At 39.3% G+C, this 27,261-nt stretch overlaps 2 protein-coding genes across 2 annotated transcripts; one reads left to right on the forward strand and one right to left on the reverse strand.

Moving 5' to 3' along the window:
* Positions 1 to 1,119: 1,119 nt before the first annotated feature.
* LOC145499852 (vinculin-like) lies at positions 1,120 to 17,857 on the reverse strand. The gene is made up of 20 exons (XM_081479380.1): positions 17,618 to 17,857; positions 16,396 to 16,503; positions 15,655 to 15,826; positions 14,644 to 14,958; positions 13,684 to 13,908; positions 12,629 to 12,774; positions 10,963 to 11,155; positions 10,643 to 10,788; positions 9,825 to 9,987; positions 9,034 to 9,185; positions 7,812 to 8,004; positions 7,225 to 7,286; positions 6,538 to 6,673; positions 5,985 to 6,076; positions 5,577 to 5,685; positions 4,984 to 5,135; positions 4,374 to 4,489; positions 3,902 to 4,040; positions 3,017 to 3,107; positions 1,120 to 2,446 (listed from the first exon to the last, which is right to left on the reverse strand). Exons 1-20 carry the CDS (start codon positions 17,855 to 17,857, stop codon positions 2,304 to 2,306), a joined length of 3,093 nt encoding a protein of 1,030 aa, XP_081335506.1. The 3' UTR covers positions 1,120 to 2,303.
* A 50-nt stretch (positions 17,858 to 17,907) lies between these two features.
* Positions 17,908 to 26,629, forward strand: LOC145499855 (set1/Ash2 histone methyltransferase complex subunit ASH2-like). Its single transcript, XM_081479384.1, has 16 exons — positions 17,908 to 17,997; positions 19,525 to 19,838; positions 20,167 to 20,230; positions 20,331 to 20,478; positions 20,965 to 21,042; positions 21,157 to 21,185; positions 21,656 to 21,713; positions 22,274 to 22,370; positions 23,075 to 23,142; positions 24,160 to 24,191; positions 24,322 to 24,387; positions 24,529 to 24,555; positions 25,189 to 25,218; positions 25,311 to 25,379; positions 25,508 to 25,567; positions 25,783 to 26,629. The coding sequence occupies exons 1-16, from the start codon at positions 17,908 to 17,910 to the stop codon at positions 25,906 to 25,908; spliced, it is 1,356 nt and encodes a 451-aa protein (XP_081335510.1). The 3' UTR covers positions 25,909 to 26,629.
* The last annotated feature ends 632 nt before the right edge of the window (positions 26,630 to 27,261 follow it).

The raw sequence follows: 27,261 nt of genomic DNA on the forward strand, positions 1-27,261 counted from the left end.
AAACAATAACTCAATAGTTTTTAAATATGTTTAAGATTGATAAATGTTTGAGAACGTATGAAAAGCTAAGCTGAAAATATGTGAATAAAGCAGAAATAATCAGCAAAATTACGATGACGCTTTCTTAAATCAACTTGGAATAACGATTTCGATTTTGTTGATCGAGTTATCAAAACTCCTTGTCTATTTTCATTTTCGCAGTGTAAAACCTCACTATGCTTATGTTGAAGAAACACATATGATGTTAGTAGCCTTTTTTGCGTTCGTGAAATTTGTTACAGCATCTCAGCACAAAAGATAACGAAAGAAATCTTTGTCAAGATTTGTTGACGATTGAAAACACCGACTCGGACTTGAAAGTGCACGAGCTGCACTATGCAAATGAGCTAATTGTACGCGTCAGACTTTCCTTTCAAAAACTTTTGCAAACTCACCAAACAAGCAGAAACAATAAGAAACCATCAAAACAGGTTTTGGTTATGATTAACCATTGTCTGAGAAACTCACAAATTAACTCGATACCAGAGTAGAGCGTTTTCTTGCTATATTCTTAAGTCAGAACAAACGCAAAAACATACGCGTAAGCTTACAACTAGCGTGAGCAGATCTTATTATTCATTCCCAGCGCGAGATTGACGTCTTGTTTTCGACCCTGAAAAACCCACCTTTTCCGTTAGCTCAGAGCATAAACTACATATAAGCGCCCTGGTTCGTATTCCCTCCCTTATTCCCTGCCATCGCTGTGAAAAATACGCAAGAGAATCTCTCCGGCAACTCTCACCATTTGATCACGCAACGTGACAACATCTACGCAAGAGGCCCCGACATGTGCGTGAATCCGCGCGGATATATGACGTCAGGATGGCGCAATTTGCTCTAAAAATAGAAAAATTGTCCCATATCATAGGTGCGCGCGAATCCCGAGACTTACGGTCTCCGTCCCCGATTATGGCTCCTGGTTCGACTCAAGAGTTGCACGTGGTGTGAGTCATTGTCACAAACGTTACTCCGAAATTTGCACCTGACTTCAGCACTTCTCGCGTACTCTGTATATGCATACTCTGTATAACATCGAGAGAATATGAAGGAACGACGAACTTTGCTTCAAATGGTCATTATCCCATGACGTGATATGGAAAGGTTAAGAGATAAGACGAGACAATTATACGTAGAGGTCTCTACCAAAGGAAAACACACGTCTTCCAGAAATATCTTTTATTATCACCTTATCACAGGAAAAAAAAACCCCTACCTACTCCTCCCACGTTTCCTTATTTGCATGGTTACGCTACGCTTCTCTTCAGCAACGTGACGTAACGAGCCAAATGAGGGCTGTCTAGAAGACCTACTCATCTCCAGGCTTTCCAGAAGCTGAAGGAGATGCACACGTGACAAAAATTGAACATAGTCTGACCTGATTCGCTGGGATGTTGTTAAGCAACACGATTGTAGTCAGTGACACCACACTACCCTCCTAAGCAGACTCTCGTTGGGCTCCTCACACAATCTTCCTCAGATTGCGTGACGAGCCCAAAGAGCGTCTGCGAAGGGGGCTAACACAACACCGACCCAAGAGTTTTCTTTTTCAAGAATCATGGACAAAATCTAAAGATGGAATCTCTCAATTCAATTATTCAAATATTCCTTAGCATAAAAAAATATATTATTTAGTTGTACCTACAACAAGTATTGCTAATTTGACCTAATTTGACTATCAATAATGATGAAAAAGCAGTTACAGTAGAACCTCTTAAATACGGACATCAAAACGAAGTGTCTGTATTTCGAGGTGTCTGAGATTGTATGACTGCAATACATGCATAGCGGGCTCCGTATTGTGGAGCTGTTCGTAAAAGATGTCTCACTGTATTCCTTCAAACTATCCAGCAGGCTGCACTATTCTGCTGATCCTGGCAAAATAACGCATTTAACCAAGCCCAGCTGTGGGTTAGTGCTGTAACAATAAACTAAATAAAACTGCTTTCTTGGTCGAATAAACAAGGCCACGCAACGATGGCCATCATTAATTTGCTATCAGATACAAAGCGCGGGCTTACGTTAGCAGAAATATCACTGGTAATAAAGCTGTGTTTATAATTGCATACAGACCAAAAAATACTTTCCAAAGGCCGCGTTTTATATCTCATATAAATGTTGTTGTATTCATCACACGTTTTCTCCCTGATGGCAATCCAATCTCCTTAGGTTGCACTCCAGCAAAAAAAAATATCATTTTACAAAACATTAAAGTAAAATCTTCCGTCAATCTCTCTCATATTTTTTTAAAATGTTTTCCCCATATTCTATCTTTTTCTCCACGAGTTTGCAGCAGAACGCATCTTGACAGAAGCAGCCTCGGTTTCACGCACGGCCTGTCTGACAGCTCCCATCAAGTTCTCAGCACATCCCACAAGAGTTTCCGTGGCTTCCACGTCCGCCTTGGGATCTAAGAGAAAAGAAAGATTAATACATGTAAAGCGCTTTCCCAACAATATTTGAAAGCAGATTTTCCCGCATTAGCAAGACCTTTTGGCATACTCTGTTTGTTTTTTCTGATGATATTTTTTGCTGCTTCAGCGAGGCATAGTAGCTTGATTTACTCGGTAGTTGAGTAACAACGACTGAGCTTAATTCTACGATCTTAGAAGATTTTTTTCCCATTAAAAAAATCTACGATATAGCAAGATCTGTCGCAACCATTGACAAAGAGACAGTAGAATTTCACATTTTTCATTCTCATCTTCATTCCTTAATGGTCTCTGCCCTTTGGAAGTTGAGGAAATCTAACAAAATTAAATAAACCGCTTTAGGTATGATTTTAAGCTTCTCGATATCACTGTTCAAAATCAAAGATGAAGATGTCCCTTGCGAAAGTTAAGCAAACCTTAGAAAAAGAACACAAACCCGCACTAAAGGTGTCATTTAAGGTTAGGGAAAAAGCGTCTGAAACAAAGCACTCTCTGTATCTTTTCATCTTCATATGGCAAGACATTCATACAAAGAGAATCAAGATTACCGTCAGCTCCTATCATTGTAGCTTTCACAGTGGCAACAATCTTCAACTGGGTGCTAATTGTTGGTATCCTTTCTATTGTTTGGGTCAGTGTCTGAAAATTAACACACAACAGCATGAACAAAGAGGCTTCTTGTTTACATTTACTAGTACTCTGTCGACTAAGTTGGTTCTAATAACTAAAAAATCAACCAATCAGATTGCTCCATTGCCGGTTCAATATTCTCTAAGTATTGGACCGGGCACTGTCCCGGGCACTGTCCCGAATGATCCTGTAGGATCACTCTTAAAGATTTTCTGGTAGTTTTATGGCTTTTGAAAGAACTTGTTTTCACATAAAAAAAAAAAATTCTTTTCTTTTTCTTCCAACTCTATTTCTCTTCTGTTTTGCGAAAACATCAGACCTTCACGTGACTATACGCCTAATTGCGCGCATGAACTTTGAATATTAAAAAAAATAAACAACATAGAGTGGAACACCAATAAAATAAAAATAATATATGTCAACAACTACTGGCACCTTACAAACGACTTATTAAAGACATAAAAAGCCGACTTATGGACGAACCTCAAACAGATCGACTTAACTTGACCAACAAACGGATAGAAACTTAAGAGAACCGACCAATAAGATAAGATAAGAACCTTTATTTATGTGTCAAATGTATTTAGCCCTTGCGGACTAATTAGGGACATGACTGTTGACAAACTTAACACGAGCCTTACCGCCAATACCATCACTGTTAAACTGACCACCTGACTTTCCAGCCTCTAATATCTTTCAGTCAACCTTTATTTTCGTTCCTCAATTCCTCAATTTTCTCAATTCTCAAGTGCTACGAGGTCGTGCAACAAAGTATTCGCAACTGTACCCTTCCATGAACCCACCTGACTGACTCTCTTATCTGGACAATCTTTTGCAATCTTGGAAGAATAAGCAGACACTTCTTTGCTAGCCGCCGCTATTTCTTTAGCAAGTGCTATCAGCTCTTTCTTTGAGCGCTGAGGTTGACCTTCCTCAGCATCTCTGGAAGCAAAGAAATATTATTAAGAGATAAAACCGAACAGGTTTTTCACTTCTCAAAAACGACTTTCGCCTCTCACTCCATTAACTGCAGATTGCAATGCTATGGGTAAAATTTGTTTTTTATGAAATGGGACAATTTGCTAACAAAGGGGCTAGACATGAGCTTTCCACATTTTCTGAAGAAATGCCGTTACTGAAAAATAAGCAGCGGTATTAGTTTTCTCAGGTAGAATATTCAAATTTTAGTCAGGATTTAGATAGCACTCCGATTAAAACTCGGTTACATCATGTTTCTTAGTTATTCCGCTGACAAGGACCGAGGCAGCATTTCACCTCATAAACTGTGACATCTTAGCAAAGAGTATGGCCATCTTTTTAGCAGCTTGAATGAGTACATTTCCTTCCTCTTCCCATTTGAGAGCCTCTCGGTGAAGATGATGAGCTGCCATCTGGAAATAGAATCAACAGCTGTATAAAGAAAAGGCAACTGTGCTGTGCTGTGAACTTACTTACGCGCCTTACCGTAGATTAGTACTGAAATGTCTCCTATCAACTGTCTGTTATTAATATCCCCGGGTTTATTATTCCGGCGAGAAAAATCGCCCAATAATGCCGGCTAAAAGCGGTGGCCGAATATTTGATGAATCAATCACAAAACCACTGAGAAAAGCAAAAAGTTTAGCCACCCCAAAGTAGCTAAATTAAAGTTGCAAATAGGTAATAGAACAGAAATCTGCTATGGATGACACTATTATAGCAGGCAAGTGGTAACTTGATTTTCCGTCAGATAAATTTAATTACGGGATCCTCTGAAGATCCACGAAATAACGTTACGAAATAAAAACCCACGCGAAACTTAAAGACTTTAAGGTCATGCCTTGAATACTCGCTTACACCCTCCCTTCCGGTATCCACAATCTAAGGTACTCTTTGGTAAACTTACCGCCATTCTGTTGTCCTCCGGTGGCTGCTCCAAAACCATTTGAACTTCTTGCATTTCGTCCGATGGGAGGGGTGGGCGTGGTGGTGGTGGTGCAGCGGATTCTTGAGGGAGGGGTGGGCGGGGTGGAGGCACTTCTTGAACTGGTGCTGTAGCTGGGATAAACGAGAAAACAAATTACTAATTGACAACACCTGTAAAAGTTTCCTGTTGTAAAATTACAATCAGCAAATAGTGATCGAACCAATCGGAATTCAAAACAAAGATCTGAGCCGGCGGCAAGGGCGGGAAGAATCACGTGAGCCAAATCACCTTTGCTCTGGTCCTCAATCTGATTGACCATTCATTGGCTGACGAAAGTTGCACGGCGTCTTTCGAAAAGCACATAAAAAGACAAAAATCTACAGTACAGAATTTTCATATTATAGAAGAACGCTTCGTAATTCGTCTCAGTAACCCGTCTCAATAGCCGCTATTACATTGTTCTTGCCTTTGACTGAAAGGAAATGTTTTTATATCGCTAAAATGATTCATCGCTCGAACAGAGCTCCATGAAAAGCTTAGCACAGTTCTTAATTCACGATGTGCATTCTCACCGATGTGAAGTCCTGAGATATCAGGAGGAGGTGGAGGGAAATCTTCTTCCTCTTCAGTTTGTGACGGACCAGTCACTATCACTCGTACCCCAGATACAGCATCTTGGAGCTGAAAATGACAAGTGAACAAAACTTAGCAAAACTTCGCTTTCAGTTAGTTGAAACATACAAGCTGAAGCGTCACTTTTCACGCTTTTACATCTGCTGAAATACTCCCACTTCACGATAAAGAGATTAGCGATTCACTCCGGCCCCTCGTAGCTTTTTAGTTAAATTGAATGTGTGATCTCAGACACGTTCCTTAGAAACCTCTGTATGAAATCATCGTAAAAATGTTCAAAAATGTTAAATTGACTACGACCGGTTAAAAATATAAAAACCAAACAGGCTGGCGTTATTCCACATTACCTTCCTTGTAGACTCTCTTAACTTTCTTTGTGCTTTTCTGTCCGACGGATTTGTTGCAACAGCTTTCGCATCAATAACCAGTGGTGTGATACCTGTTTAACGTACATCAAAGACATCATTCAAGCCGTTGTACAACATTTTTACGATAACTGCAGAAATTCTCGCGCGCTCATTGGCTCATTTTCATTGTCAATAAGTGGACTGACAAATGAGTTTGTAATTTATGCGAAGCATCAACGAGCGAGAGCGGAAAATTTGACGATTTGTTACCGTAAAAAACAAATTGACGTCAGTTTTTCATGTGTCTGTCCTGTTATTGACAATGAATTTCGTCATAGCATTGTCAAAGTAGTCTGCGGATCCACAGCTACTTTGACAATGTTATGACGAAATTCATCATCAGTAACAGGACAGACGCATGAAAAACTGACGTCAATTTGTTAATTACAGCAATCCTGCCTAGCTACAAATTTGCTGCACGCGTCCTGAAGACACTAAAAGAAGTTCTTGCGCGTCTCTTGTTTTTGAACTGTATTGTACATAAAACACTTACACTGTCCAAGATTTTCCTTCGCCGCAGCCATCTTTGCAACATAGTCGGGATCTAATGAATTCTCCATCTCTGCTTCTGCAACATCCACCACTCTCTTGGCTCGCCGAGCAATGTTAGAGCTCTTTGAAATCACCAACTAACAAATATACAAATATCACGACATGTTTTATTCACAGCTGAGAAGGAACATCAAGAAATATGGCAAACCCCCCTGGGGGACTCCCATGTGAAAAGGTCGGAGATGCTCGTCGGGAAATTTGGATTAAACCTCCAAGAGTAATCAATTCACGCGTGGCTCGGCATCATTTGACCCGTAAAAGATAAAGACAGCGCTTCTTTATTATTATTTCTTTGAGTGCACCCTAAAAGATACTTTGAGGGCTACAAATACTACTGACATTTCGTCGTGAACACCCTAAGTGAAACCAAAATCCGTGATTTACACCCCTAAGCGAGACAACGAGGATTCCCACCCCCACCTCCACCCCACCCCCACCCCCCGGGAAGGCAATGTGTCGTATTCAGTTGACTCTACAAACAAGTGTTCTTAGGCTTGAGTAAGAACACCATATGACCTACAGCAATGAAAATCAGCAACCTCATAACATAGCTATAAGAAACAAACAAAAATCAACTGAATTCACATGTTTGCAATTTCTGTTCTAAAAGTAACAAATTACTTCATACCTGTGGATTTCCTTGTTCCATTGCAGCATTGCACATTTCTGCATCACGATTAATTGCCTCTTCTGAAAATAAAGTTTTGAGAAAACTATTCTTAAAACGTTTCAAACTCAAATTAAGACATTATATGAACGAAATCAGAGAGAAAAAAAAAACAATGCTTCCATCAGAAAACCTTTTTCCCGGCTTTTTGAAACTTGTGTGTGTTCCACAAACTATGGTAGAATTGAGGGGTGTGTTCAAAACTCGAAATGGCGAAATGACGAAATGGCAATATGGTTTGCCTATTAAAATAGCGCCCCGGTTAGCCTGAATTTCACTGACTCGACAATGGTTAGCTCTCCATGGTTGTAAGGATTAACCCTAACAGACACCCGTATCCACATTGACTCTTGACCGTAGTGCCACTTCGTCATTTCGCCATTTCGTGTTTTAAAACACGCGCTAGAATTGGCTTTGATTTTCACACTCAATTTCATGTACACCTGATCGGCACACATACCGTCATGGGGTTGGGGGATAAGTTAAGTCAAAAGACAAAAAAAGACGGCTTGGGACACACCGGTATCCATAGAGTTCATACAACATACCACAAGCTTCAATGAATTTAGCAGTGTCTGTTGCACTGTCCACCAGATTAGTCAGGCCTTGCATCTTGTCTTTCCAAATGTCGCGCATATTTTCAAAATGGACCGACACAGCAGGTGCATCTCCAGGTGAGTATTTGCCGTAATCCAACAGAATCTTAGCCACATGAGAAACTTGTGGAGTCCACTCTTTCAGCTGCCAAGGAAATAGTCAATACTTTCAATGACATGATTCAAATGGAAATTTTCCTACACGAAACTGGCCACCATAAAATTCTTTTTTGGCAAATTCGGAGGACTTAATGGTACATCAAGGGGTGTAGTAACTGTGGTTGGCAGGTGACGTTCAACTGCCGAGAAAGTTCAGCATCAGCAGCTATCTCAATATTACTCCTTTGCTACATCCTTCTACAACAAAACACGCTGACCAAACAATTTTAACAGCCGTAGTAACCTAATTGAGCTAGGAATCCATGGACTTTTCAAAACATTCAAGACAAACAGGGAGTTACGCTATCTGATAAAACTTAGAGATTCACAAAATACCCTAAATCCTACTAACAACAAATCAAAGAGGATAAGCTAATACAAGTTTTGTTGAATGAATGCCACTATCAACTATAAGGTCGATTAGGGGTGACGAATGGTCTTTCAAAAACTCTGGGTCTCAAAATTTTAGTCGAATTTCACAAGTCTCTTAGCTGGTGTCGTATTTTTTAGCGGTCATGGGTCTCTTTTTTTTCACGAAAATGTTAAGGAAGACTTGACGTCCCTTGATATATTGAATTTTAATAACGCAACTTTCAAATTTGCGCCGAGAAAAGGTTAATCCTAAATTTCCCTGAATTGTCTGAATTACACAAAACGTATATAATTTTGGCGTTAGAAGAACACCTAGCTCGTTCTAGGATATCACGACATACTGTTCTAGTCGAATTTCCAGTTCCAGTTCGTTATTGCAATTAAAAAAGTTCAAAATGTCTTGGGCTCACAAAGAAAGAAGCTACTCTCGCAGTTACCATTCGCCACCACTATTCTTACTTATGGACAACTTACGCCGGTCAATTCAAAATGTTATCATCATGGAAATGTCACATATTGGTCGGAGTGTGGGAGATTAGAACCAAGCGGAGCCATATTGGCCTTAGCTAATACTATGAGAAATAACTGCTATCTGTAAAGAGAATTTGTATTTTGAGATCAGGGCTTTCAGTGGAATATTCACCTCCTCTGCATTTTGTCGTATCTGATCCAAGAGTCTTTTGTTGGTGTTTCCTCCAGCATTTGCCAGTTGAATTGCAGTGTCGGCGATTTGGTTTGCTTGGTGTTCAAAGGCACCTGCCTTAGCTTCAAACTCAGCTTCCCGTCCTGGTGCATCTGACCAACAGACATTCAAAACACAAATTGTAATACACTGTGAAATCCTGATTTCTTAAAGGTCCCCACAACTTGACCAAAAGACATTCCGGACACGTGTTTTTTTCAACTGTAATTTCTTTCCCCAATATCTTGAACTCACAATATCTTTAAACAGTTTTTGTCACTGATGATAAAATAATTAATTGCAGAAAATGCTCCTGTATTTGGAAATTTAGCACGTCATTTGGGCACATTTGAATCTAGTGAGTTACACATAGCTCTCATGAGTCTCCAACAGCTCAGTCAAAGTGCATCTGGTCACTGCACAGAAGGCCATCAGGGTTTAACTCCCACTGGGAGAAACCATGATATCAATGCTTTCTTAATGTGTATATTGATAGTCACTGCTCATTTCAATTAATTAAAAGAAGAAAACACATATTTTGAGCAACTTAACATCAATTTGTTTTTTTGAAAAAGGTGAAAAGAATGGGTGAAGGGGCCCAAGAAGAAACCACAAGGCTTATAATTAATATTAGATCCCTTGTTACAATACTAGTAAGAAGAATTCCATGGATTAAATGAAGCTAAGATTGCTTGAAAATGTACGAATATCTCAAGGAGCAGTATAAGTTGTTCATTATCACTCAGTTTCACCTGGTGGAGCCCGGGCTGCTTTCTCTAATTGCTTCAGATTTGTTGTGGTGTCCATGAAATCTTCTGCAACTTGTGCAACAACTGCATTTTGCAGTTTGTTGTTCAATTCCTCTAGCTTTCTCTCTATCTTTTGTGCAGTAGCAGCTGCCTGGGGAGAATTTCCCTGTGAAATAGTTTTCATTGTTCAAAACTCTTTTACAAAAAGGTTCAGTGAAACAATAGCAGAAAGGTTGGATGAATTGGGACACATAGCTAGTGCTGCTGCCAACATAACATGTTTTTGTGTACAATAATTTCCAGAAATAATTCAAAATAGAAGTGGATATCCTCCTCCATTAGGTCAAACCCCTCCCTCCTAGATTCCTTGCTTTGTAATGCTCCTGACCCCATGTAAATATCCCCTGCAGAAATTACACTCTTCCCTAGAGATCTTACTACTCCAGGAAAATAATCACCTCTCTTGTAGCTAATACTCCTCCTCAAATACAATTTATTGTGCTCCTACCCACAGATAACACCCCCTTAATGAATTTATACCCCCAGATACCAGCTTTCTTATAAGCATAATGCCCTACCCCACAGCCAATTCCCATCCCCCATAGATAACGGTACCCCCCCCCCCCTACAATAATGATACCTACCTAGATAATATTATCATCCCATAGAGGATATCCTTATGTTATAGCTAGTACTCACCCCCACCCCCCAAAGATAACACTCTTCCTATAATCAATACTGATTCCCATAGATCCTACCACATTTAACACACCTCCCTGCAAATTATCAATTAAAAGCCACAAAACAATAAGTGAACATACCATTCCTCTTCTCATCATTTCAGCAAGTTCCTTGGTAAGTTGATCAAGTTCATCACAAATCTGCAAAATTACACTCCTTTCTGGACCAGAGCATTTATCTGCTATTGCACGGCCCTCATCGATGCATTCTCGAATGGCCCGTTCACCTAAGCAAGTGACATATTAATTATTTACTAAGAATTTTAAAACACTTTTCATAGCCATCCTCAAGAATGCTTGAAATATTTTCTCCAGGGATACTAGTTCCTGATGGATCAGAGCTGCAAATTACAGTATGCACTTACTAGAAGAACAACCATACATATGCACAGGACACCCACCTAAGCCAGTAGGGTCTGATGATGGATTGTTCATCCACTGGTGTACCTGATCCATCTTGCCAACAAGGGTGTTAGCTGGTCGACGCACACCAGACTGCTCTTGTTGTAATATGGCATTTTGCATTTCTGAATTTAATCCTTCAAGCTGCTGGGCAACTTCCTTGTTAAGTCGTTGGCCTTCTGGAGAAGTTCCCTTAAGAAAGATTTTAAAACCGTCAATACATCACCCCTCATCATTACTGTTTGCTGGGAGGCTTCGTGCCCCTAGAGTTTGTGACATGGACTACATATTGAAATGTAAAGGGTTCAAACCTGGCTAATCTCGCACAAATTACTCTGCTATGACAAGGTTAAGATTAACACTCTAACTCCCACAGAGTGCCGTGTTGCATAAAATGCAATTAGATCTCAACATTTGGTCAAGTTATATATATCAAATTTGAACAGCAAAAATCTAATCCAAGAACGTTTCTTTGGATAGATCTGTCTTTTGAAAGCATAAAACATACTCCTCCCCCCCCCCCCCCTTCCTGTAATGAGACTTGATTAATCACCCCTACAAGTTTTCCCACGTTTTTCTCTTGCACATTTATGGTCAAGTAATATCTGACAATAATAACCCACCCTTTCAATTCAAACTGTGTCTTCCTCTATGGAAAACTGTTTGTATAATTTATGGTATCCCAATAATACAAGATACCTTTCAAGTGGTATACTGTATGTTGTGGTCTTTGGATCTAATACCTTACAGTTTTGCAAATTTATTTGGTATTCCCCACTGGAGGGAAAAGGTTAAGTGTCAGCACTGAAGGGACATCTAGATTTGTGGACGCAGGTATATTAAGGAGTGGGTCAGTTGTTATTTAGTGTAAAACGTCCAGGGGTGGTCTATCTGGAGAACCATGCATACAGAAGGCTTTTAACTTAGCTATGGTAAACGACGGCTCAAAACAAGTTTAGTTAATAGTGTTGTTGCCACGGCAACCAATCACGTGACCAAATAACAGCTCACTTCCTGTTTAGATTTTAAGGCCTCTGCAGACAGGGAAGAATGGTACTTATTCAGTATTTTATTATGTAGTCTGACTACTTACCCAAGTACTATAACCAGTGTAATTGGAATGCATGTCCAAGTCACGTGACCAAAGAACTGTCACTAATGTAACTTTATACACACTATTTAAAGAGACTTTCAGCAAGGTTTGACAACCGTTCCAATTACAATGGGTACGGTTCTTGGGCAGATAGTAAAACTACAGAACAATACGCTGATAAAGAAACGTTTTCCCCTGTCTGCAGAAGCTCTCAAAATTTAACCGGAAGTGGTCTGTTATTTGGTCACGTGACACATTTCAAGTAAAACAACAACGTTAGGTTATCTATTAAGTAGAGATGTAACCTGCAGCCAAGATTTGTCCACATTGTATGAACCGTATCCAAGATTGACCACCCCCCTCACTTTTTGACTAAGGAAAAGATGACCCAGCCCTTAATATACCTGAGGAGGTTTTCGTACTTTCAGACTTCAAAGAATCTGTTTTGTTGTCAGGCTGCAATTTAAACTCAAAATCAAGGAGCTCTGGCTTAGTCTGTGTACTTAAAAACTACTTTCACATGCATTTGAAAATATCTCTAACCTAAAGCCATTTTCATACTATTTACTTACATTTCCTTGCCTTCTCAACTCCGCCAAATCCCCCATCAGTCGATCAAGATCATCACAAACCTTCCTGATCCTTCCTTTATCAGGTCCCTGGCTAGCATCAGCAAATTTACGACCTTGTGCAATGCACTCTCTCACAGCTTTCTCACCTATCCAAAGAGAATGAAGCTTTGTTAACATCAGTAGCAGTCCCTAAAATAAACAGATTTGTATATTTAGCACTTCGAATGAAGGGGAATTTTGCTCCACAATAAACTGTTTAATAGTTGAGCACTTTTGTCTAACAGCTTGAAATATAGAATTTAGATGAAATGTCTTTGCCAGGGGAGAGTTACAGATGAAGTGACTTAGAATTGATGGTTATTCAGCATTTATTGAAAACAATGTCACCACACGGAGGCAACTCTGTTAAGAACTTTGCCAAAACAGAAAAAAATTTGTCATCTCAGGCTGGAGTAAGATGAATCTTTAACCCAATGCCCTGCCCCACTCCCTTGTGGTCAGTAAACCAAATGCCCCACTTTGCCATCTTGTAGCCAGAAAACACAATGCCCCACCCCTCCTGTGGACAGTAAATGCAATGCCCCACCCCAATTATAACTTAAGGTGTATTAATGACTTCTTGAATGTATGGTACAACAGTAACCTTGGCAGAAATAGTGTCAGATAAAGAGGACCCATAGTTTGGAATTTAATACCTAAAGCCATCAAGGATGCTTCCTCCCTACAGCTTTTTAAACAAAAACTTAGACAGGCCTCAAGGATACTAGATCAAATTCACTTTGAAAAAGAAGCCTGTCAGATAACATCAAAACAAATGGACTTTCTGTATTTTGAAATTTTTGTTAATTTTTGTAAATTAAGTACTAAGTTTTTGTTATAACTAGTTTTTTAATTAAGTTTCTGGCAGGTCCCCACCAGCTTTTAGGTTGCCTCAAACAAACCTGCCTCAACAAAAAGTATATGTATGTATGTATTTGTATTGTGCTACTCGCAGGGACCCTTATTGTACGTATGTATGTATGTATGTATGTACCCCGCCCTAGCAAGGTCTTCACCTAATCCTCCAGCGGATTCTGTTGGTGTGTTGACCCACTTCATGGCTGGCCCCATGTTACTGTCAAAGAGAGATGCAGCTTTTTTCATGTCATTCAAGGGGTCATCTCCTCCCTCCTCTTCATATGTGGTGTACTGTAATACTCGGATTATTTCACTGATCTCAAATGACATCTTGCCAACAACATAATTTCTGTATTCCTGAGCCTCTGCAATGTTTTGACCTCCTGCAAAAGAATGTTTAGCCATGATTAAATTCTGTACGTACCGAATAGTTTAATATTAATAATACAATCAACTCAACATTTTAACCAATTTTGGAGTCATTTCCACAAACTTGCAAAGACTAGCTGGTTGATGGTGCTTTAATCTCAGTCAGTCAACTCTATTGTGGCAAACACACATGAATCACACATCCATGGCTATTATTGAAAACCCTTCCCAATACAAAAAATAAGTTTAAAGGTATATTGTGCAGTTCCAGAAAATACCCCCCCCCCCCCCCAACAGAAGGGATTGGAATTTTGAGGAGGTGGTTTCCAAAGGGGGTGGGGAGGTTCTGTAAGACCAAAAAATGTAAAGAAATGTATGAAACTCAATTGGAATTTTCAGATGGGGGGTGGGTCCCTTCAGTGGGTGAGGCATGGATATTTTCTGGACCTACACATTACGACAGTGTTTATTTTATTACAGGATAATGCAAAGCACATGCCAATAGATTACAACATGCACTCTGACTGACAAGTAAATCAGGATCAAAGGTTTAAAAAAAACTTGCTGTGTAATTTTGGTGGATTGAGGAATGGGAATTTCTTGGTAAGTGGCCACTACTAATCACTGGTCATTCAGCAGATTGCATTATAAACCGCACTCACAGTGATTGATAGATTACAAATACGATTGTTACACTAATACTATTAAATAAATTTAACAACACATCCCACTTTGTTACAATTTGCTACCTCTTTGCACAGTCAAAACGTAAGTCTTGATAGCAGTGATCAACTGAGTTGACATGGCTTTAACGGCATTTAAAGATTTCTTTAACATGTCAGCATGAACTTGGTGAGTCAACTCCTCAATGCGGCCTTCAACCTTTTTCGCCATTTCAGTGATTCCTGGTGTTAGGTTCTTGACAAACGTCACAAGCTCTTCCATGCTTTCCACAATCTCAGCAACAGAGAGATATTCCAGAACTCCTCTACACACCTTCAAAATTTTACGCACCTCTGCTTCATCAAATGTTAAAAGTAATGCAGATGTACCAGAAAGAATTCCTGAAACAACACCAAGTAAGAAAGATGAATGATGAATAATTTTAGCTTGCCATTCTAAAGACCATTTTATATCAGTTTTATTTTTCTGAGGTCTTGTTTTTGTGTACATCTCTCTTTAAAGCAATCTAAAACTGTTGAGTCTCTCAGAGGTCTCGGCACAAAGGTCTCGGCGCAAAGGTCTTGGCACAAAGGTCTCAGCACCTCTGCAAGCCCCAGGGGGGAATCCCATATAAAAAGGATGGGCATGCTTGTTGGACATTTTGCAAAGAACCCCTAAGAGATTCTAAAACAATAACTCCAATTCTAAAACAATACATTAACTCCTGTCATATTTTTTCAGCTCAATACCCTAAAAGGTACTGCAAGAGCTCTGCAAGGCTGAACACCATAATTAAGCGGTACCAAAACCGCTTTTTTAACCCCTAAAAGGTGCAATGAGCATCCCCATCCTTTTTATATAGGACTCTCACCCCCTCCCCCCCCCCCCCCACCCCCTTGCTACCCTGGGCTGCAAGCCTCAGATTTTAAAATTCCAAAAAAGATTGTACAGACAAAAAATATTTCTCTCGAGACATTTGCAGGTCATCATTCACTTTGCAATAAAGGGTGTCTAGTACATAACTGCTGAAATTGAGAAGATTACTAATTTTAGTAGAGTACATGAAAGCTTAAGCTCACAAGAACTATATACTGTACCTCTGGCACCATCAATTAACTTCTTGCGAGCTTCAGATGACAGAGGATCTCTTCTCAGAATCTGAGAGGCTTCCACAAGAAATATCGAGGATTCCTCAACTCTTTTAAAGGCAAGTGGCATTTCTTGTTTGAGGATTTGATCTTTGCTGGACGAGGCTGTTTCTTTACCCACCTGAATGAGCAAAACAACAAATTATTATTAATAATTATTATTATTACTTCACTTAATATAGTACACCACCTAATAAGAGACCAAGTGGTTGGTCAGTGTAAAACACAAACTGCAGAATGCGGACTACAGACCAGGGAGAAAATGCAAACTGCAGACTTTTTAAGCATATTTGAATGTGTTATTTCAATTATCGAGCGCTCACCATAAACAGGATTATTCAGGCTAATTGCAATGAAAGTCTGGATTCTGGTTTAAGCCTGAATATCACTCAGGTTAGCCTACATAACGCTCAGGTTAATCTGTTTATGGCTAGCTTTCAATGATGGGAATGGTAACATGATTCAGTTAAAATAAATGTCCAGTCTGCAGTCTGCATTTTACCCTCAGCATTCTACCCCCGCTCTGCCATCTACATGCAGTCTGCAGGCTGTGTTTTACACTGACCGCGGTTGGTTGGCAGGCTCCTCCAGTCTGTAGCTTACAATAAATACACAGGTGGCCTTATCAACTGTGATCAAAAGAGTGGCATATTATTGTTATAATTTGAACGACTGATCAGAAATACTGACCTTGACAAGATTTTCAACAGCTGCTCCAACAGCTTGTACAGGAATAGCCAAGTCTGGCATTGCTTTACCGTCTTCAGCTTCTTCATGAAGAATAATTAATGTGGAGACCTAGATAGCAAATTTATTTTAACATCAAAAGCAGAACATGACAAAAAATTATCACCATTTAAAACTTATGTTCAGTACAAATTTCACTAAATGGTTGTAAGAAAGGCCAAAATACAAAAAAAAAAACTCTCATGAGAAATTGTAGTTAATTATTTCAGACAAACAACACAGCACTGCTCCTGAAGAAATCTTGAACAGTAGCAAAATTAAAGCCGACAATGACCTTTTGTTATTGTAACAACATTTGTATTTTAGCTGCATTGACTACCACTTGAAAATAAATACCCTAATGTTGATTTTAATCACCTTAAGCTGGGTATGTTTTGTATAAGAACAAATCTTCTAACATTAAACTTGTGTTACATAATCGTTTGAACTCCCTAGTAATCAACAAGCTATAGCTAATCAAATCACGAATCAAAACATCAAGCTTACGTTTCATTCACACGGCTAAGCCTAGTCTGCTTGGCTCGACAATTTAATTAATTGGCTCTATACAACATGCCGGCAACACCCTGTGATTTAGCCAAAACTAGCTTGGTATTGATTTGATTTTTTTTTCAGAAATCCGTGATCGCTCATCTGCATTCAACTTGGTCGCCGGGAAAACCCGATCAAGGATTCGTGTAAACTTATACTAGATACAAAGAACACTCAATTGGTTCGAAATATTGTTTACTTTGAATAACAAAAGGGTCTGAGACCCTGAAAAGTAATCCAAGATTTAACTCACAAAATTATGTAACTACGAACTCCCAAGTTTGTCCCTACCACCAGCCATCTTACAGCACGATGCACTTTGCTTCTCACAACTTTGCGGTGCGAACGTAAAGAAACGTGCAGGCGGAGCAAATTTTACGGTAACCCAAATTTTTCGTCTGTCACGGTCCTCGAAAACCATCGGATTGTTTACAGTATTCGTGCACAAAAATTAAACATAAGGCATCGAGATCAGAGCTTTCAAGACATTCCTTTGCAAGAAAATATTTAAACTTACAAAGGATTCCCGAGAAATGGTATTCAACGAACAGTTGGTACGGTTGTCAGGTCTAAATGTAATGCACATCATGCACACAAGATCTGTCCATTAGAGAGAAGAACGTATTTACTCTACCTGCTGGGCCACAGGTTCCAATATTGACTCGATGGTTTTTGTGTGGAACACGGGCATTTTCAGCGCTGAAAAGCTGATTCCGACTCCAGTGCTGGCAGAAACAAAGTAAAAGGGAAATTCTTCCGAGAGAAATATTCGGGAAGTGTACACACCTTGGAACACCCAGCCCCGCAAAAAAATGTCCAAGTCGGGAGAGACGACCGCGTTATTCCCAGGGGTAGGTACAGCGGATGTAGCCATCACTCGTCCCAGACTCTCGCGTAGACTCTCCGAAACAAAGAGCGTCAAAGATGGCGGACGAAGATATCGAGATGGATAATTTTTCCGAAGGAAGGGCTGAATCGGCCAGTGATTTCGCCGGCGATGATGAAAACGAAAAGGTAGTTTAGCTACAGTAGTCTTTCTTTTCAATGCAGGGGTTTTTGGGGGATTGGTATTTGAGATAATGTATGTTATTTGTACTTATTATAAACTAATTGAACATAAACTATGACAGGTTGAGGACAAATTCTTCTAGGCTTGGGAATCACGACAGAAAAACTTTGTACAAAGAAGAACTATCTGAACCAAATTTCATCATTTATTTTCTTGGAATCATTTGCGGGTTTTTGGTGTTAGTTTGCCGTTATAGACAGAGGTTTTCAGTTATCAACCTTTTAACCCAGTAAAAACACATGCTGCAAACTTGATAAAATTGTCACTTTCTTTACAGAAGTCCATAGGAATGCGCGTACAAGCCTTTTCAGATCAAATTCATTATTCGCTGAAGGGAGGGCTAAACATACAAAGTATATGTATTTGTGAAATAAACACAATAGAATGTTACTTTGGTATATACAGCACATGGGTTTGTATTCTTTAAAATAATAGAATTGATGAATAAATCAGCAGATGATTTATGAATACCTTTACTTGCCTTGTGGGTGGCCTCATGGTTAGTGCACTTGTCTCCAGATCAAGCGGTCCAGGTTCCTACCATTGTGTTTTGTTCTTGGGCAAGACACTATATTCTCACAGTGCCCCTCTCCATCCAGGTGTATAAATGGGTACCAGTAAATTTAATGTTGGGGGTAACCCTGCGATGGACTAGCATCCCATCCAGAGGGAGAAGAAATACTCCTAGTCGCTTTATGCTATAGAAACTGCGATAAGCCCCGGTCTGATGGGTCACTTAAGTCATGTGTAGACTTTTTACTTGTCTTATTTGTTCTTTTAAATGAGTTGTCAGCAGTAAATCATTTTGAATGAGATTGCACAATGTAAACAAACTTGGCTAGATACATTTTCACATGTTTGATTCTTTTTACATTGGTGAATGGTTTTTTTTTATTGATATGTTTTAATATGGTATTATATCCCATAATTTGGTTCTTCAGTCCATTATCGTATTCTGTACCAAATGAAAATTTACTTTAAAGGGGCTAGGTCACGCAATGCTAGGCAATTTCAGCACTGATCAAATGGTCATAGAATTAACTAAAATATCACAAAAACAGCTCAAAACCATAGAAGAACTCAAACAAAACACAGGAAAGCCAAGAAGGGACATGGATGGACTAAACTGGAGAGGATTAAAATGGATTGCATTTGGGTAAATTTGTAAAACGTCGGCCCACTTGTTTTCAAATTTATATCAGTTTATATCAAAATGTCTTTTACACAGGTGGAAAATCATTCTCAGTTGTTATGTGGCCATGATTTTGCAAATGAAAGACTTTTGCTCTGCCAATTTGATGTTTAGAGCTCATAATTAACAAAATTAAACAAATTACCTAAATTAGCACGACCTAGCCCCTTTAACTAGCGATTCAAACCAACTTGCACTCTGATAACTAACTACAGAGCTACTAAGAAGACAAAAAATGTCTCCAATACTGCGACTCATTGCTGTGTTTACACATTTGTAGATGGATGCATATGACACACTGGAGAGTGAGCCTGAGATAAGAGTGGACAGAAGCCTGACAGACAGTGACTTACTGATTGCTTTAGCTCAGGTGTCTGAGAATAAACACATGATGCCTGGAAATGGGCACATCAAACCTGACCTGAGTATGAGTCTAAATAGCAGTCTTGGTAGCCTTGGTAGCAGTCTGAGCAGCAGTGGATTGCTTGTTAGTAAAGGCAAGGAATCTACTGGTTCAGTGCCGAGGAAGTCAGCTAGAGGAAAACGAAAATTAGACAGCAGTCAGCAATTGTCTTCATCTAAGAAATCAAAGAGGTGAGTGCTAATGTTATTGACAAAGAATTGTTCAGTTTAACAACTTCAAATAATTCTGATTTGATGGACATTTTATTAATATCAGAATCTAATGGCCAATTCCTTCTATGATATGCACCTACAGGGAATCATGGTAGTTGTATTCATCAAAAAAATATCCAGTCTAAGATGATGAATACAACTACCATGATTCCCTGCAGGTTCATCTCATAGAGGGAATTGGTCATTGAAATCGTCCATAATGGCAGCTTGTACTCAAAGCTGTGATTGTGAGATTAAAGACCCGTACAGTGATTTTTAGGATGGTGCTATTTTTCTTTTTTGCTAGCGACGTACCTCCATCACAGAAACTACCTCCACATGGTTATCCTTTAGAACATCCCTTTAACAAGGTTTGTACCATTTTGAACTTCTTTCTTAGTAAATTCAGTTAATACTCGCATCATAGTACATCTGAACACAAGTGCTGAGTATGTTTTGCATTTGTTTCAGGATGGCTATAGATATATTTTAGCAGAACAGGACTCAAATGCTCCTTTAGCAAACATGGATATGGAATTTTGGGCAGGAAAACCCATCCCTGGAGATCTTTACAGAATTAAACTGCACAAAGAAGTTCTTCTGTCCATGAATGATAGAGGTTTGTAGAAATGTCCAGAAAGCCTCCAACCCTTAAAATCTCAGCTATTCAGCAAGCATGGTCTCTTTACTCTCTCAGGATTAAACAACACAATCTTTGAATTTTGCACACTGTGCATGTATACATGTATGTTGTTTGGTTTAAATTTGTTGATAGTTTGAAAATTTGTTTTTAATGATAATGACAATTAAATGTAAGAGGCCTTTGGCTAAGCAGCTCTGAATAATTTTGCAAGTGTTAGTTTGCTTTTTTTAAATTTTGTTGGCAGACAACTTGCCTGGGGCAAGTGAGAATGAAAAGTTACTTTCCCACTAGGAAAAACTACATGTACTTGTACCAGACAACCACACAACACTTGTTTTGAGTCCTATATAAGAAAAAGAAAGGTAAAAAATAAGGGGGGGTTAAAAGGCTTCATTTTGTTTTCTTGTTCGACAAAGTTCATTTCAGTGAGAGCCTAATGCCTTGTATAAATTGATGTTTCAGCTCCTCAACTGAAGTTATCTGAAGATAGGTTATCAGTTACAGGGGAGAAAGGCTACTGTATGTTACGAGCCACTCATGGTAATTTTTTATATATTTAATAAATATCAAAGAAACTATCTAAAAGCTAGTTCAAAAGGATTTGAAATACAGCTGTAATTTGAATTAAAACTGTTTTGAAATCAATTTTTGCAGGAGTGTCCAAGGGTAATTGGTACTTTGAGGTGAGCAGAACACAAATTCAAGTTTTTTTTTTGTCTTACATTTAGTTAATTTATTTTAAAAAACATGAAATCTTTTTTCAGTTGGCTGCCACTGAAAAAGGTATTTTGATTTGTTTTAAGCTGGTTATTATTATGTGGGAGGCACGGTGGCCTCATGGTTAGTGTGCTCGACTCCAGAGCAAGTGGTCCGGGTTCGAGCCCTGCCTGGGGACATTGTGTTGTGTTCTTGGGCAAGACACTTAACTCTCACGTTGCCTCTCTCCACCCAGGTGTATAAATGGGTACCAGTGAATTTAATGCTGGGGGTAACCCTGCGATGGACTAGCACCCCATCCAAGGGGGAGTAGAAATACTCCTAGTTGTTTCATGCTACAGAAACTGGGATAATCTCCGGCCTGATGGGCCATTTGGCTCGTAAGCAGACTTTACCTTATTATAAGGTATAATGTTAATTGACTGATATTTTCCAGGCTACAGTAGACTTACCTTCAGACACAGCTACTAGGATTGGATGGTCACAACTGTATGGTGAGAATTAACTTGTAATCAATGTCATTTAATCAATAAATGTTATACTTATAACACAGCTAGTAAAGCTGCACCTTCAAACTCAGTATACTTAGGTGTCCAATGATGCATGCTTGGGGCATGAGTTAAATTAACTTTCCTTTGTGATTTCCGTTGGCAATGCTATGAAACGATTGATTCATGCTTTAGTGTAAATCAATGTATGATGCACTTGGGAAGTGTGGAGAGCTCTCAAAAAGCTAGAGTTGCTGTCAGCTGCACCTTGAGCAACTCTTATGCTTTTTTTTGTATTCCAAGCTAACTTCCCTTATATGTGATAACTCCATGATGCATGCTAAAAGGCATGAATCAAGAACTTTTGCTAACAAGTCAGGGTAGCGTCACAATGGTAACACTAAATTAATCCATCTTGAAATCAAACCTGTTGGTTTTCAAGAAGAATTAGAAGCCTGAGATTCTAGTTCTAGGCAAGAACTAACAACAACCTAAAAAGTGCTACATTAAGGGCCAACTAAATTTGCCTCTTTCACACTGATTAAAATGTTTCTTCTACAATTTAGGAAATCTTCAAGCACCATTAGGTTATGATAAATTTAGTTATTCTTGGAGAAGTAAAAAGGGAACAAGATTCCATGAGAGTAGAGGAAAACACTACAGGTAAGTGGGCAGAAAGCCTCTTTTTTTATTGATTAATATATTTTCCAGCGAGGTTTTCCTCACAAAAGGTACATTTGCCTAACTGTTGATGTTTTGTACTATTGTGATCTGATTTCAAGTTAACAAATTGATGTCAGTTTTTCATGCGTCTGTCCTGTTATTGAGCATGAACTTTGTCATAACATTGTCAAAGTAGCTATGCCTCGTGGATCCACAGACTACTTTGACAATGATATGACGTAATTCATTGTCAATAACAAGACAGACACATGAAAAACTGACATCAATTTGTTTTTTACAATAAAAAATTGTCAAATTGTCTGCTCTTGCTCATTGACGCATCGCATAAATTGTGTAGTTCCAGAAAGTATCCATACCTTCCCCACAGAAGGGAATTTTTCTAAGCCCCCCCCCCCCTCCCCCCACCCTTCTGGAAATTCCGATTGAGCTTCATACATTTCTTTAAATTTTTTGGTCTTACAGAACCCCCACTCCCCAGGAAATTTCAATCCCTTCTGTGGGGGGAGTATGGATATTTTCTGGAACTGAACATTATAAATTCATGTGTCTGTCCGCTTATTGACAGTGAAAATTAGCCAATGAGCATGCAAGAATTTCTGCGGTTATCGAAAAATTATGTATTGATAGACAAAGTGATTTTAGTAAATAACAAGAAGGCACTCTTTCTTTTTTGTTTGTTGTAGCGATGGATACTCAACTGGTGATGTAATAGGATTTTTTATCAGTCTGCCAGAAAACAACAGACATCCAGGTAAAAATGTTGTTCATTTTGTTTCATTTTTTTATCCTAGCTTTTCACACTTTTCAAAAGTTGATTTATTTGGGGCAGCCTGTGTCACAGACAAAAACAACCACCAGAAAAGGTAATCTGTCACCAGAAAGGTCCTGTCCAGCGGTTCTTCAGAGTTTGAGGGTCTCAAGGTCATTGTGTTACAACCCCTCGCTTCACTCCAGAGTTTAAATGGGTTTCAGCAAAGTGGGCTACAATCAGCCCTTCGTTGTTCTACTCTGTCAAGCCTGAAGCCAAAACAAAAGTACAGGAGGAAAAATGACTGCAAAATTTGGTGGCAGAGACTTCGAGCAGCCATTTTTCCTTTCACGCTTTATAACCTGGCACACCCGATGGACTGAGAACAAAGAGGAGCTGCATGTGGTCAATGCTCAAGAAACTGTAATATAAACCATAGTGGCAATCGACTAGGATTCCTCCTTATAGCGGCAATAGCAACAGTCCTAGTCATTCAGTGCTAATAAACTGAAGAAGGGAACCGGCTGTTGAGCCACTTTCTTCCAACTGGAAGTGTACAGATGTGAACCTTTATTACGATAGTTTATTTTCTATTGACAGAGGCAAGATTTTGTGCCCTGCTTGGCTAATTGAAAGCATGCTTAGTCTAACGTTGAAAACGTAGCTTTGTTTCTACAGTTAGGCCGACCGTCTACACTAATCACGAAAAACGGAGCTTTTCGAAAAGGACGACGTCATAATAGTCATGTGATTTCGCTGCCCGAGTCTTTCTCAAACACAAATCCAAAATGGTCTGTGTTTATTGCGTTTTCAAATTTCTCCGGCGTAGTGTGGACAGAAAACATTTCATGCATTTTCAAAGGAAATCATGTTTTGAATGGTGAATGGGCGGGACCCAGCACACACGTGCGTTTGGCGGCTTTTTGATTTGATTGGCTAAGAACCAACAAGTTGTCACACTTAATCAAGAACGTTTTGTTGGTGCTAACGGCTTAATGGTTTTCTTTCCTATCTTTACAGCGGAATTTCTTCCACCCACGTTTAAAGATAAGGTAAAACACAAACTTTTTTTCTATTTTTGTTTCCTTCTGCCTAAGTTCAGGGCAATATGCGCCGGCCTTATGGGTCGCTAAGCTCGAAAGCCAACCTTTAAAAATTTACCGTCTTATTGTTTCTTTCAAGGCATTAATAAAATTTAAAAGTCATCTTTACTTCGAAGAAAAAGACCTTGTGGACAAGGCAGAAAAGGTAACAGTTACAGTGAATTCTCTTTTATTCTAATCTACAGCTGTCTTGTTTGTTTACTTCCTTATTTTCGTCTGCACACTTATGTGGCTGACTTGCTATGGTTACCTGGAAAACTTGCTGACAATGATTATTTCTTTGCAGAACCTAAAACCTTTACTTGGAAGTCAGGTAAGCTGACTCAAAAAAATAGATTATCTCTTAACCGCCATCGCTTGGAGAATGTTTCACCAGTCAGAACTTACCTTTTACCTGTTACCCAACTCCTTATGACTATGGGCCACATAGGACTTCTGGCCAATCACGAGCAAAACCCAAATTTGATTGACTTGAATGGAGTGGTTTTCAATTGAGTGTCGAAAGTAATCAGGCAATTACTTCCGGTGTTGGTTTTGGTTTTACTGTACGGTTTGAAATTGGTTGAGTAGTTTAACATTGGTAAGTAATTGGTTTGGTTTTGGTTTTGCGACACTCAACTAAAAACCGCTCTGATATCTCGGGTCCTGTTTCCCTCATATATGTTTTTGCTTTGTCCACGGTCCGACATACGTAAGAACGACTTGAGTTTACTTTCACTCCGATAACATTGGATTCCTGGAAATTCAGAACGGTAACTAAAACTGAACGCATCGCCATTGTACTGCTAAGAGTTTGCACTGTTGCTGCTGGCGCCGTTGTGTTTGGTTTTACCTTTTCAGTTATTCCTGCAATTATTATCAACGGCTTTCATTTTACTTTTGTCCATAAAATCACCGGCATCGTGGTGTCATTTTTTTCCTTTTTGTTTCTGTCCTTTTCTTGTAGGTAAAATTTTACAGAAACGGTGTTTGTCAGGTGAGTTAAACATCAAGTTCATTTTCCCATCGCAGTTTTTTTCCTGCTACTTTTGACACACCAAAACATCTAATAAGATATATATATTTCAGGGCGTTGCCTGGCAAGATGTCTACGACGGGACGTATTATCCAGCGGTATCGCTCTACAAGAATTCCACGGTAGAGTAACAAGCCTTATTATTTGAGACAAGGGTATTATTAGATTTCATCGCTGTTAATTGTGACAAAAATGTCTAACACACATGTTTCTGGGGTTTTTTTGGGTTTTTTTGGCTTCTTTTTTTCAGGTCACTCTCAATTTTGGACCCGATTTCCAATTTCCACCAATAGATGAAGAGTTCCAGCCGGTATGATTCAAATCGTTGATCAGTTTAGCAGGTTTCGTGGTTAATGTTGTTTACTTGTATGTCATTTATTTCACGGTCCAGTTTTTTTGTTCAAATCCCGTAAAGAATAACCCCTTTGTTACCAGTATACAGTTGTTCTTTAAATTCACCTACTCTCTCAAAAAAAGACTGTTAATTTTTTCCTCTTATGGCGTTTGTCTTCGTTTGTTCTGCAGATGAGCTACAAAGCTGTGGAATTCGCCGTGGAACAGAGCTTATCAGACCTACTGTTCCACGTGGATTCACAAGAGCGACCCGTCCCGCTTCCCGAGAAAACCCTCGTGCCTCCAAAGAGGAAGTGACGCGAGCACATGCAGCTCTAAAGGAACTGTTTCCAAACGTTTCGTACAAAGACGTCTTCCTTGGCGGCGTCAACAATTTATGCCCAATTTACACGCCACTGCGTCGCTCTTCAATGTCACTGATTCAAATTGAAAACGAAGAGGCTTCGCCTCCTTTACTCGGGGATACATTCTGAGTGTGGGTTCTCGCAAGCTATTTTAGGCAGTTTTGAATTATTGCCCCGTGAACGAAGGAAACCATTTAGCTACGTTTCTTGGTAAATGAAAAACCTTTTTGCATCCAGTTTACCACATTTGTAAATAAGACGATAGGCGAAAAACGAAACAACTGAATTATTTTTTTGGTTTACGTTTGTGGCTAAAACTTGTACATGTAAAGAAAGCTACTTCTGTGAAAAAAAAAAAATTGAACGCGCTTTCAACAAATGCTGCTGTCTGTTTTTCTTGTGCATGTTTCTGTAAGCTTTGAACGTGTACATAACGATGCAATGCTGTATTCATAGCAACTGATAACTATTGTAATATACGAGTTCAGTATTTTATAAACTATTTTACGCAGAAAATGGTTACTCTGTGTGGTCTCTCTTTCATCGATACCCTACCCCGCGCTCACTCAGCGATAGCAATAGCGAGGTTAAGCATGACGTGTACGGCAAACGGCAAAAATCAAACTTTTGCCGTTGTTTTAGCCGTGTGTACATTTAAGTGAGATTATTTGTATTTACTGGAGGGGGGAGACACTATCATATACTCTGGCAGAGAAGATGACAACCACAGAGGCGGAGTAGGAATACTGATGACCAGATTCGCAGCAAGATCACTCAGATTGGACACCAATAAGCGAAAGGATAATTACAGCCAGGTTCTATTCCAAGCATGTTAAGATGACGATTGTACATGTATATGCACCAATAGAGGATGCAGAAGAGTCTGTAAAGGACGAATTCTACGAGAGACTACAGGATGTGTTGAATAACAAAAAAGAACATGATATGCTGGTAATCACAGGTGATATGAACGCAAAGGTCGGTGAAGACAACCGAGGTTATGAGAGAATCATGGGTAGACAAGGCATTGGGAGAATGAACGACAATGGAGAAAGACTTTGCGAATTTTGTGATATGAATGAACTGATAATAACAGGAACGTGGTTTCCACATAGAGATATTCACAAAGCCACCTGGGTATCGCCGGATGGAAAAACGAGAAATCAAATAGACCATGTGCTGATAAACAAGAAGTTTCGTAACTCAGTAATTGACACCAGAGTCTATAGATCAGCAGACATTGGAAGCGATCACTATCTTGTATGCATGAAAGTGAAGCTAAGACTAAGAAAACAACAACCCAAAG

The sequence above is a fragment of the Orbicella franksi genome, chromosome 10 (genome assembly GCF_964199315.1).
Source record: "Orbicella franksi chromosome 10, jaOrbFran1.1, whole genome shotgun sequence".
Classification (NCBI taxonomy): Eukaryota; Metazoa; Cnidaria; class Anthozoa; order Scleractinia; family Merulinidae; genus Orbicella; species Orbicella franksi.

Coding starts and splice junctions, on each gene's coding strand:
- LOC145499852 (XM_081479380.1), bottom strand. CDS start 17,857: ATGGCTACATCCGCTGTACCTACCCCTGGGAATAACGCGGTCGTCTCT. Junction 13,909..14,643: donor CGTTTTGACTGTGCAAAGAG/GTAGCAAATTGT, acceptor ATTCTTTTGCAG/GAGGTCAAAACATTGCAGAG. Junction 7,287..7,811: donor TAAATTCATTGAAGCTTGTG/GTATGTTGTATG, acceptor CTTTATTTTCAG/AAGAGGCAATTAATCGTGAT.
- LOC145499855 (XM_081479384.1), top strand. CDS start 17,908: ATGGCGGACGAAGATATCGAGATGGATAATTTTTCCGAAGGAAGGGCT. Junction 20,231..20,330: donor TAGAACATCCCTTTAACAAG/GTTTGTACCATT, acceptor CATTTGTTTCAG/GATGGCTATAGATATATTTT. Junction 24,388..24,528: donor TTGTGGACAAGGCAGAAAAG/GTAACAGTTACA, acceptor ATTTCTTTGCAG/AACCTAAAACCTTTACTTGG.